The following is a 12,484-nucleotide window of genomic DNA, read 5'->3' as shown; positions in this document are numbered from 1 at the left end:
ACTGATACAAAGTAGTCCCTCTCAATCATCACTTATAAGCCACTAGACGTGTGTGGCGGAGTGGGTCTCTGCGGAGACCCGGTCCTCTGCCTGTGTTGTCTTACGTTGCTGTGTACGGGACGTTTCTGGGAGTTAACCTGTGGGCAGCGGGACTCTGTAAATACGTAGTGACCAGGTGCCAGATCAAGATCGAAGGCACAAATCCAAGAGGAAGCTACAACAATGGCAGACACAGCGCTGAAAAGATGCAAATATAGCGAGGTGAAACGCCAAGTGGCCAAAGATCGTTCAACCACGAGAGTGAATCTGCGGTTGGCTTCCACCCGCTGGCGAGCACAGAAGGGGAGGATGGGGATGGAGAGCAACACGGAGTTGGCCTGTACTCTGGGATGTGTCCTAGTAATTGCAGTCAGAGGGCGTGTCCTTGTGGTGACAATAAGCTGGGGGGGAGGGGCCAGCTTTGAATGGTGTGTTTACAAACCCCAACCGACAAATCCTACTCGTTCTACATTTAAAGAGCAACTAAACACAAGATGTTTTTCGTGGGTTTGTTGACATCGCCAGGTGAAACCCAGGTTAGGCTGGGTACTCTGTGGTGTTAGCATAGCAGGATAAACACAGCTGCAGCTAATGACATTAATAACGGATAGGTTGGATTTATCAGCATCGATGGTATTACTGACAGTTGTCAGTGGTCTCTGTGTGTCTGTCATGCTGATAAATCCAACAGACTCATTATTAATGTTATTAGCTGCAGCTGTGCTGCCCCTGCTATGCTAACACCCCAGAGCAGCAAGACCAGCCTGTCATGTCTGTAACCTGTACATGGTTTTTGACCTGGAGATGTCAGCAAACTCACTAAAATGGTCTGGGGTTCAGTTACTCTTCAAAGCCCTGACGTCTGGTCTGGGAGGACAACATCGCCACGGGGCTACACACAAACACAACACCTGCCGTCATGCCAACAGAGACAGGAAGCCTCGTAGCACCACGGTCCATTACGGCAAACCAGCCTTGATAAAGACAGATGTGAAACTGAGAAGTATGAAGAATGCAGCAGCACACTGGATGTTGTGTACTAAAATAAGGTTATTTACTTAAAAATGGATACATTGGACAGACTGTATACAGAGCTTTCTCTCCTCCTCGGTAAACTCATAAGGCACCAACCAGATGCTGTACAAAAGAAGACATTAAGATTTGACATAATAGATTTTTCTCATAAGTTTGCATATTATAATAAAGAGAGGAAAACGAGATACTGCAGGGAGAAGTCATTTTCTTAAATATCTACCACATGTACGGTTAGCTTAATTCACAGGGAACGTCACACACGCACTCACGCGCACACGCAAACACACCTCACTGTCAAACACAACCAATATCTTAACAGACATGCATGACAACACGCGCACACTCCCATGCGTGCAACTCCACAAGTACTGCTATGCTAAAAGTTATACGCAAAGATAATACGTGTATCAGACAGACACGGAGGAAGACGGGATTCAACGCCAGCCAGCCAGACAGACAGAGAGGAAAGGGGAGGAGACCGAAAAACAGGACGGCAGACAGTCTCGCGTCTTACTGACCCTTGGCTCCACAGTTTTTACCAGCAGGTCTGTGATGGTGGCGAGGCTGAAGGTAGCACAGTGAGCTGGGAGTCCTTGGCTGCTGTCTCTGCGGTCGGCCGGACGTCAAAACCACTACAGCAAAATGTTTTCTATTCTCTCATCATACGTAGGCACGGCATCTACTGATAACATTTATTTACACAATGAAATTCACATATTATTAGAGTACCTTATTTCATGATCACCTCGACTATAAGGGTGGAGATATATTCAAAATGGCAGGAGAAAGGTAAGGAATTAAAACAAACTTGGCATTTTGATTTGAGACTGAGTGGAAGGGGTGAAGGTGGGGTGGGCAAAGGACCGGAATTTTTTTCCCCCCTCAACAACTACCACAATCAACACACACACACACACACACACACACACACACACACACACACACACACACACACACCCGCCCACCCCTCCGGACAGGAAGTCATCAAAATATCTGTGTCCATCACTTCCTCCGGCTTTCACAGAAAGCGTCAAACCTACAACATCACTTCCTGTTCTCAAAATCTGGTTCAGAGAAGGGGGGAGGGGTCTTCTGTCCATCCAGGGTCAATAAAGATTAAAAACATGAAGGAGATGAAGAGGAACATCGTCCTTCCTCTCCTCCTCAGGGTCTCTGTCTGTCCTGTGTCTGTGTCAGATCTTGATGTCCTGGGACTCCACCATCTTCGCGAGAGTCTTCTTCACCCTCAAGATGGTGAGACGGGAAGCGGGGTTATGAGCCCAACACTCCGACATCAATTTCAACATGGCCCGCAGACACTGGAGGGACAGGCAGACAGGTAGAGAGACAGACAGACAATGTTTGGCTGAATTCATAAGGTTATGGTGTAATTACCCACAATGCCTTGCTAGTTATGTTTTGTTGGTTGCTATGCCAATACCGTAGTAAGCGGGTTGATGGTTTGTGTTCTGGTTTGGAGAAAAATAAACATACACTACTAATCCGAATCCTGTTCATTCAGAGTTCCACACAACACAACACTTTAGAGTAAAGTACCTACAAATATTTATGGACAACTGGATCAGTGTATGCGCAATGGGCTGGCATTGGGGGTCCAAGCCCCCCCAAATGAACGTCTGTGCCCCAACAAGAATAACTACCCCGACGCTGAAAATGAGTCCTAAACATCATGTAAAAATCCAAACTTAACAATGCACGTTTAAATAGATAAAGAATCAATAAATGTAATAAAATGCTAGTGGGGGTTGGGGTCAGGACACTAGCACGGAACATTAGTGTGGGATTTTGTCCGCTCAGGTGCTAAGTGGTGTGACAGGAAGTGAATACCAATTATATGCGTTCACTGATTGAGTAAGCTAGCTGATGTTTGAGATGGACATAAGAAAATGGTTTCCTCATGGCCTAAAGTCTACACCAAGATGGTGTCTATGTTCCCTACGCCTAACCTTCTCAACCTCAGTTCATGAGGGAACACGGGCTGACGCAGGCCAGAAGCAGCAGCAGCTGAGGAAACACTTGGTGATGAGACGAGCGGAACAAGTTAAGAGACACCTCGTGGCCACTGCAAAGAACACCTCAGTGGTACCTGACCAGCAGTAGATGCCTCACTTCTTTCTAGACACTACAGTGCTGCTGTTGTACTGTCGAGTCACTTCTTTCTAGACACTACATTGCTGCTGTTGTACTGTCGAGTCACTTCTTTCTATACATCACAGTGCTGCTGTTGTACTGTCGAGTCACTTCTTTATAGACGCTATAGTGCTGCTGTTGTACTGTCGAGTCACTTCTTTCTAGACGCTACAGTGCTGCTGTTGTACTGTCGAGTCACTTCTTTCTAGACGCTACAGTGCTGCTGTTGTACTGTCGAGTCACTTCTTTATAGACGCTATAGTGCTGCTGTTGTACTGTCGAGTCACTTCTTTCTAGACACTATAGTGCTGCTGTTGTACTGTCGAGTCACTTCTTTCAGGACACTACAGTGCTGCTGTTGTACTGTCGAGTCACTTCTTTATAGACACTACAGTGCTGCTGTTGTACTGTCGAGTCACTTCTTTCTAGACACTACAGTGCTGCTGTTGTACTGTCGAGTCACTTCTTTATAGACACTATAGTGCTGCTGTTGTACTGTCGAGTCACTTCTTTCTAGACGCTATAGTGCTGCTGTTGTACTGTCGAGTCACTTCTTTACAGACGCTACAGTGCTGCTGTTGCACTGTCGAGTCACTTCTTTCTAGACGCTACAGTGCTGCTGTTGTACTGTCGAGTCACTTCTTTCTAGACGCTACAGTGCTGCTGTTGTACTGTCGAGTCACTTCTTTATAGACGCTATAGTGCTGCTGTTGTACTGTAGAGTCACTTCTTTATAGACGCTACAGTGCTGCTGTTGTACTGTCGAGTCACTTCTTTATAGACGCTATAGTGCTGCTGTTGTGCTGTCGAGTCACTTCTTTATAGACGCTATAGTGCTGCTGTTGTACTGTCGAGTCACTTCTTTCTGGACGCTACAGTGCTGCTGTTGTACTGTCGAGTCACTTCTTTCTATACATCACAGTGCTGCTGTTGTACTGTCGAGTCACTTCTTTATAGACGCTATAGTGCTGCTGTTGTACTGTCGAGTCACTTCTTTCTAGACACTATAGTGCTGCTGTTGTACTGTCGAGTCACTTCTTTATAGACGCTACAGTGCTGCTGTTGTACTGTCGAGTCACTTCTTTATAGACGCTACAGTGCTGCTGTTGTACTGTCGAGTCACTTCTTTATAGACACTATAGTGCTGCTGTTGTACTGTCGAGTCACTTCTTTAGAGACCCTACAGTGCCACTGTTGTACTGTCGAGTCACTTCTTTCTAGACACTATAGTGCTGCTGTTGTACTGTCGAGTCACTTCTTTATAGACGCTACAGTGCTGCTGTTGTACTGTCGAGTCACTTCTTTATAGACGCTACAGTGCTGCTGTTGTACTGTCGAGTCACTTCTTTATAGACACTATAGTGCTGCTGTTGTACTGTCAAGTCACGTCTTTAGAGACACTATAGTGCTGCTGTTGTACTGTCGAGTCACGTCTTTATAGACACTATAGTGCTGCTGTTGTACTGTCAAGTCACGTCTTTATAGACACTATAGTGCTGCTGTTGTACTGTCGAGTCACTTCTTTATAGACGCTACAGTGCTGCTGTTGTACTGTCGAGTCACTTCTTTATAGACGCTACAGTGCTGCTGTTGTACTGTCGAGTCACTTCTTTATAGACACTATAGTGCTGTTGTTGTACTGTCAAGTCACGTCTTTATAGACACTATAGTGCTGTTCCTGCACTGTCAAGTCTGTAAAGAAGTGACTCAACAGTACAACAGCAGCACTATAGCGTCTATCGGAATACATCTTTAAATATTAATCTCTACCTCTAGCTATAAACAGCTATATAACATGTAAAATATCTATCTATATATATGTATTTATATATTTAGATCTAAATAATGCTAATATGTATGGATATGTATTAATATTAACATTTACTAATATCTAATGAGCTAAAGGGAAAAAAAACATTGTGTAATTTTCTGTATGGAATCTTCACTCTGCAGTACTCCCTCATACTAGAAACATCAGCAGTAGACTAAACTAACACCATACACACCATGTAACAGACATATCAGCTGCTATTTAAGCAGTATAATCTGTAATGTGAAGTCATGACATCACGAGGACGACATGTTCTTCACAGCATTACCATTCACTCCACAAGACTGCAAGGAAACATCCGCTGAAATCCTGCGGCAGCAACGGCAATAACACAACATATACACAAGCGGAAAGTGAATTACGGACATGCATTCATCATATTTTTTTATGTTTTTCTTTCATGTCTCACTTTTCTTGTTAGCCACAAGAAAACTTAAACATTAACACATACTTAAGTCAGGGTTTACACACATTGTCCATTTCAAAGATTTCTGCTTTCCTTCTAGAAGGAATAAAAATACTTTGACCTCCAGACTCTCAGAATAACATGAATCTTTTTTACATATTCTCAGCAACACCTTTTCACCGTCTGCCTTTCCATTAGCTGTGTTTTTACCCATCCATCCATTATCCAAACCGCTTATCCTGCTGTCAGGGTCGCGGGGATGCTGGAGCCTATCCCAGCAGTCATTGGGTGGCAGGCAGGGAGACACCCTGGACAGGTCGCCAGGCCATCACAGCCCCCCCACCCCAAAAAAAACACACACACACACCTAGGGACAATTCAGCATGGCTGATTCAGCTGACCAACATGTCTTTGGCCTTATGGACTTGGTATTATCTGTCCGTGATCAAAGCTCAGCAGGGTGTCTGAGGTCTCTGACGTCATCTCTGAGGTCAGAGATATAGAGATGTGTGATGGTGGATTGTGGTATTAATCATTATTGTTGAGCGTATTGAGTCTGATGTGTGGCCAAGATGTGATGATTTAAATGTGTCTAACGTCTCTCACCTCGTCACTGTTCCAGCGGTTCGACACGGTGGGACGAAGTCCCTTAACACACACCACCTCCAACATGTCCTCATAGGAGGGCTCAGACGGGACCATGTCATAGTATGGACACTGGTAGTCCTCCACTATACCTGAGAGACAGACAGACAGACAGACAGACAGACGATGTAAGAACATTTCAGAAAAATAGAACAATATCTCCAGACACTTACAGAAGAGGTGTGTGTGTGTGTGTGTGTGTGTGTGTGTGTGTGTGTGTGTGTGTAGTTGTAGTTGAGTGTACCTCCAGTGACACAGCGTCTGGCCATCTCCCAGATGATGAGGCCATAGCTGTAGATGTCAGCCATGATATAGGCCTGGAAGTGGTTCTTGTTGAGGCTGTCATCCAGGACCTCAGGGGCCATGTAGCGCCGTGTTCCCACACGCGTGCTCAGAGGGACATCCACCTCATTAGTGTCGCTACAGCAACAGAGACAACAGTGGAACGGACTCTCAGTAATGTCTTAAACAAGTTAAAATGACTAAATACTAATTTCTTTGATAAGGCATTCTATTCCTGCCACGTTGTTTTTGTATTTTCCTGTTTTTCATATTATTGGCCCTTATTTTGAAAGTCTTGGGCGGAAGTAACATTAGTGCGTCCGACAGCAACTTGACAGCTGCACTTGACAACGCGGTTCACACATGGAAGGATGGTTTTGACACTGACCTAAAATATAAGGCTAATGAAGCAGCCTAGCTAGCTGGAGCGGGAACCAGGTGTTGTTTGTTTGCTTTGTTCACGAATCTGTGATACGTGTTTTGGTCATTTTAATTTGTGGGGAAGTGCTTAGAATATTTTTGATATCGTCAATTGTCATGCTAGTGTCAGCCTCCTATATCGTTTGAATGGTTAGCTGTATCGTCACGGCAGTGATGCTAACTTGCTAGCCCTTCATATGTACGGATAATATGGCTAACGGATAATGTTTATTTTGTTTTGTGTGTAAGAGCTCATTTTTATTTTATTTGTGTGTTCTAGCTTTTACGGTGTTTTATGAAGAAAGGATTCACATTGAGGATGGTGTGAAGAAAGGAGAAGTGAATAAAAACGGCTTTGTGAACCATCAGTATGCTTCACCATTGTCTGGCTGGGGTTCGCTACAAACAGGAAGCAGAGGACAAATAACTCTAATTCCATTTGACTAGCGGTCAACGCAATAACTAGTAAATATAATATCGCTGGTAAAGTTTAGTGGGAGGCACGTTTCTTCATCATCTAAGTGACTTGTCAGCCTCAGCTGACTGCAGGTATCCACAACCTTATAAACAGCACAGTTGCTTAATGACTGAAACCGACGGCCGGTTTCATATGCAAAAGCCGTGGCCATCAATTTGAGTTACAGTCTACTATTCACAGAGGATTGGAGAATAGTTGCAATCACAGCATTGTAAGGATGGCGACAGATGTACTCTTAGCCCCCCCTCGGTTCAGGGATGGTTGTTCCCTCATCACATAGATGGCCTCCTTGACTCCCCGTTTAAACCAGCGTTCTTCCCCATCAGGATGTGCACATCCTCATCCTTGAAAGAGTGGCTACTGGCCTCCAGGTGGGTGTAGACTGTGGAGTCCTGGCCTGACAAAGTAGCTCTTCCATGATGTGCCATCCGCTTCTCCAGAGTCTGTTTAGTTTCCCCAGAGTAAAAGTCACGGCAATCCTCCCAGCACTTAACAGCGTACACTATATTGCTCTCTTTGTGCCAGGGGACCTGATCCTTGGGGTGGACCAACTTCCGACGCAGCGTGTTTTGGGGTTAGAAAGCAACTGTGATGCAATGTTTGGAAAATACATGTCTCAACTGTTCCAACACTCCTGCCAAACACAGAATCACCACTGGTTTATGCTTAGGCGGTTGTTGTCCTTCTCCCTTCTTCAATCAGCTGGTGCACTGCTTGGGCGTCTTCCTGGCTTTGACAAATTAGATTAGATTAGATTGTTTTATTAGCCACATGACCAAGGCCGGTGGAATTTGTTTTTGGTACACATTAAACTCTGCAGCACAATACATACATGGACAACAACAGACACTCCACATATTATCATCAACAATACAGCTACACAATAACAGAAACAAACATATCATGCACAACTATCAGGTGAATGGCGGTGTGCATGCCAGTGGTGTGTGAGGAGGGACTATAGGGAGGAATTCACAGTCCTGATGGCTGGGGGGGGGGGGGGGGGGGGCTCTTTGTGAAGCGTTTAGTCTTAGTGGACAGTGACCTGTAGCGCCTCCCTGAGGGAAGGAGCTGGAGGAGGTGATGAGCAGCAGGATGTGAGGGGTCGGAGATGGTCTTCTTTGCTGGCTTTCCAGTCTGGTTAGTATGTAGAGGTTCAGCTGAAGGGAGTGGGTTGCCTAGGATTCTGGATGCCTTGTTGACAATCCACTGCAGTTTGTTCCATGTTTGACTGTCTGTGCCGCCGTACCATACTGTAATACTATAATACTGTAATACTATAATAATGTAATACTGTAATACTGTAATACTGTAATACTTTAATATTATAATACAATACTGTAATACTGTAATAATGTAATACTGTAATACTATAATACTATAATACAACAATACTGTAATACTATAATACTGTAATACTATAATACTGTAATACTGTAATAATATAATACTGTAATACTATAATACTACAATACTGTAATACTATAATACTATACTATTGTAATACTATGATACTGTAATGCTGTAATAAATACTGTAATACTGTAATATTGTAATACTGTAATACTACGATACTGTAATACTGTAATACTATAATAAATACTGTAATACTGTAATAGAAGATGTGACTGGATAATGGCTGAGTAAAACAGAAGGAGCAGTTGATGTTTGGTCCGGTATCTTTTAAGCTGAGTGGTTGTTGAGCTTTTGCAGTGACGTGTTCAGTGTTAGTTTTCCACTTCAGGTTGGTATTGATGGACGTTCCAAGGAATTTAAAAGAGTCGTGGTGGTGATGGGGCCTCCGTTCATTTGTATGGGTGTTTTGGGATTCGGCACGCATCGGAGGTCAATAATGAGTTCTTGGGTTTTGGCTGTATTAAGCAGAAGGTTGTTGTTTGCACACCAAGTGGCAGCTTGGTGTACTGCAGGGCGGCACTGGGTTTCATCGTTGTTGGAGATGAGGCCTACAATGGTTGTGTCGTCTGTGTATTTTATTATTTTCACAGAGCTATCCGTAGATGTAAAGTGGGTGGTGTGATGTGAGAAGAGCCAGGGGGAGAGAACACAGCCCTGAGGAGCACCTGTACAGAGGGTAAGAGGGTGTGTGGTTAGGTTGTTAACTTTCACCCTCTGTGGCCTGTTCCACAGGAAACTCTGATCAAGTGGCATATGGCTGGGCCAATGTTCATATCCAAGAGTATGGTAAAGAGTTTGAGTGGGTTGATGGAGTTTTGAGTTGAAGGTAGAACTAAAGTCTATGAACAGGATGCATGTGTAGGTGTTTGGTGATTCCAGGTGGTGCAGTGCATGGTGCAGGGCTATGTTAACTGCATCCTCAACAGAGAGGCCGGCTTTATAGGCAAACTGATATGGGTCCATCATTGGAGAGGTGCAAGATTCAAGTGTGACAGAATGATGCTTTCATGGCCACAGATGTTAGGGCAACTGGTCTGAAGCCATGGAGGCGGGTGATCTTTGAGGACTTTGGCACAGGAATGATGGTAGAGAGTTTGAAGCACTGTGGGACTGTACACTGACCTAGAGAGGTGTTAAATATTGGGGCCAATTGTGCTGCACAGTGGCTCAACAAAGCAGGACTGATGCCGGCTGGCCCTGCTGCTTTCCTAATGTTCAGCTTCTTGAATGTAGCTCTCACTTCATCCTCCTGGAGGCAGAAGGGTGGCATTGGAGTGGGAGTAGGGGGGATGGCTGGTGGAATAGGTTTTTCAAACCTTGCATGAAACTTATTTAGTTTATCTGGGAGGTTATGGTCATTATCTGCAGGGGAGCAGGGGTGTTTTTGTAATTGTCATTTTCTTGAGATTTTTCCATATCGCTCTGGAGTTACTGGGAGAAATCATTGTTGGAGTTTTGTTGCATATCTGGATTTTGCTTTTCTTATTGCAGCACGCAGCTTATACTTGGCTGCTCTGTACTGATCCCTGTTTCTGTTTTTGTATGACCAGTTCTTTTCTTTGTGTAGGAGGTGTGATTCTTTAGAGAACCAGGGTTTTTTATTGCCGTACAATGTCAGGGTTTTGGTAGGGATGCACATTTCCTTGCAGAACTTGATGTATGATGTCACTGTGCCAGTGAGTTCATCGAGGGAGTCACAAGCTGCGCTAAATATATTCCAATTAGTGCATTCAAAACACCCTTGAAGTGTTTCAATGGTATCCATGGACCAGGACCTGACAGATTTTGATGTTTTCTTAATGGATTTAAGCTTTTGTTTGTATTTTGGGATGAGGAGTAACACAGCGTGGTCGGACTTCCCCAGTGGAGCCCTCGGGAATGCACGGTAAGCATTCGAAATGGAGATGTAGCAGTGATCTAATGTTTTGTTTTCTCTGCTATGGCAAGTGACTTGTTGCTCATAGTTAGGTAGTTCGAAGGAAAGATTTGTATGGTTGAAATCACCTAACACGATGACAGACGTGTCAGGGTTGTAGTTTTCAACATAGGAAATGCCCAGTTAGGTTAACTACACTTACCCAGGGCCTGTTTAATGTAGGATTTCTCCTCTTCCCTGGCTGCTGTGTCGGTGCAGTGTCCTGATGGCTCCTAGTTTGTGCTCCAGTGGATGATGAGAGTCAAACCTTAAGAACTCATCAGTATGTGTTGGTTTATGGTAAACATCAACTTTCGAATGTCCCCCATCACCAATTGCAATTTCACAGTCTAGGAAGGTGAACCTGTCATTTTTCACATCCTCCTTGGTGTACTTAATGTGGTTGTCCATCGAGTTGATGTGGTCAATGAAATGTGGTATGACCTGAGATTTAATTTTAACCCTGGTGTCATCCACATACCTGACGTAATGGCTAGCTGGTGTCCCTGGACAGGACATAAGAACCCTCTTTTCCACTTCCTCCATAAACAAGTTCGCAACTATAGGTAAATTTGGGGAACTCATAGCGTACCCATGTTTCTGCCTATAGTACTGTCCCTTGTATGTGAAATACGTGGACTGAAGACACAGCTTAAGGAGCAGACATGCTTGGTCAGTGTTAAGGGTGGTCCTATTACTAAGGGTGAGGTCGTCCTGTACTTTCATACAGACTACCACCACTTCAGCAACAAGAACACACGTGAAGAGGGACGTCATCATCATCATGTGTGTCCAAGTTGTGTGTGTGACATTGTTGTGTAAGAAGTGGGGTTGTTGTGGTGTGTTGTGTGTTGTCACGTCTCCCTCTCAACTTTCACCGTTGGCTAGCAGAAATGCGAACAGGAGAGCCGAGCGTGTTTGTAAGTCTCTACCTGCCAGTACATAGCCTCTCCAACAGCAAGCCCTATGTAGCGCCTCCTCGTGGCAACACACGGTAACTGGGTACACCTTGGACCCTGGCTGAACTACAAGGGACTTGGAGGAGGTCTGGCCCCTAGACGTGCAGTACACAGGCCTACCGGTGCGTGGATATTCCCTGATGACCATGAACCAGCCCCAGCTATGGGTTAAATAGTGCCACCTAGTGGACACCCCGGGAGAGGAATAGGCTATGGGAGTAAACCCCTACACAACACCAACGTCCACATGGCTGTTGTTTTGTGTTTTTCTTGCCCTTTTGTATGTGTCTAAGTGGGAGAGTACTGCTGGCGTCGTGTGCGGCTGCCGCTTGTCCCTCTCGTAGCGCCCCTACCCATCACCCGTGTATGTTTGCCCCCCTTCCCATCCACCCCTGTATGTCTGCCCCCCCCTTCCCATCACCCGTGTATGTTTGCACCCCTTCCCATCCACCCCTGTATGTCTGTGTTATGTTTATCTGTCGTCTTGTTTCACCCCGTTTACTGTAAAGCCACTTTGAGTGTTAGAAAAGCACTATATAAGATTGATTTAATTTATTATTATTATTATCATCATCATCATCATCATCAGCGGTCACTTGGGATCGAGTATGACCATTCTCCTTCTGGCTCCTCAGGTGGGTGTAGAGGCTGATCCTGGAGCTGCATAATAGGAGGACGCCTGCACGTGACAGCTTTTTACATGGAGTGGCTGATGCTCCTGCAGCTACCACACAGTCCTTGGCAGGGGGTGGCCAGAGTCTAATGGCATGGGGAACCAAGATGATTGGGGACCACCCTCTGTTGCAGCCTTCATCCACCTTCACTGCCATTGTGACCTGGAGACATCTTCCGCCATTGAGGTCTTTATTGGATCGCGCTTTGTCTGGAACCTCCCCCTTGACCAATC

At 45.0% G+C, this 12,484-nt stretch overlaps 1 protein-coding gene across 1 annotated transcript in view; it reads right to left on the bottom strand.

The window, feature by feature from the left end:
- Window positions 1-1,071: 1,071 nt before the first annotated feature.
- Window positions 1,072-12,484, bottom strand: part of LOC130123113 (bone morphogenetic protein receptor type-1A-like) — a 31,473-nt gene continuing 20,060 nt past the window's right edge. Inside the window, exons 7-9 of the mRNA XM_056292238.1 lie at window positions 6,352-6,527; window positions 6,069-6,199; window positions 1,072-2,393 (exon numbers count right to left, since the gene is read on the bottom strand). Of these exons, the coding sequence (XP_056148213.1) occupies window positions 2,268-2,393; window positions 6,069-6,199; window positions 6,352-6,527 (433 nt within the window). The 3' untranslated portion in view covers window positions 1,072-2,267. The remainder of the gene's footprint in view (window positions 2,394-6,068; window positions 6,200-6,351; window positions 6,528-12,484) is intronic.

The sequence above is a fragment of the Lampris incognitus genome, chromosome 13, assembly GCF_029633865.1.
Source record: "Lampris incognitus isolate fLamInc1 chromosome 13, fLamInc1.hap2, whole genome shotgun sequence".
Classification (NCBI taxonomy): Eukaryota; Metazoa; Chordata; class Actinopteri; order Lampriformes; family Lampridae; genus Lampris; species Lampris incognitus.
Note: the sequence above shows the minus strand (reverse complement) of the source record. Positions and strands in the feature narration are given on the sequence as shown.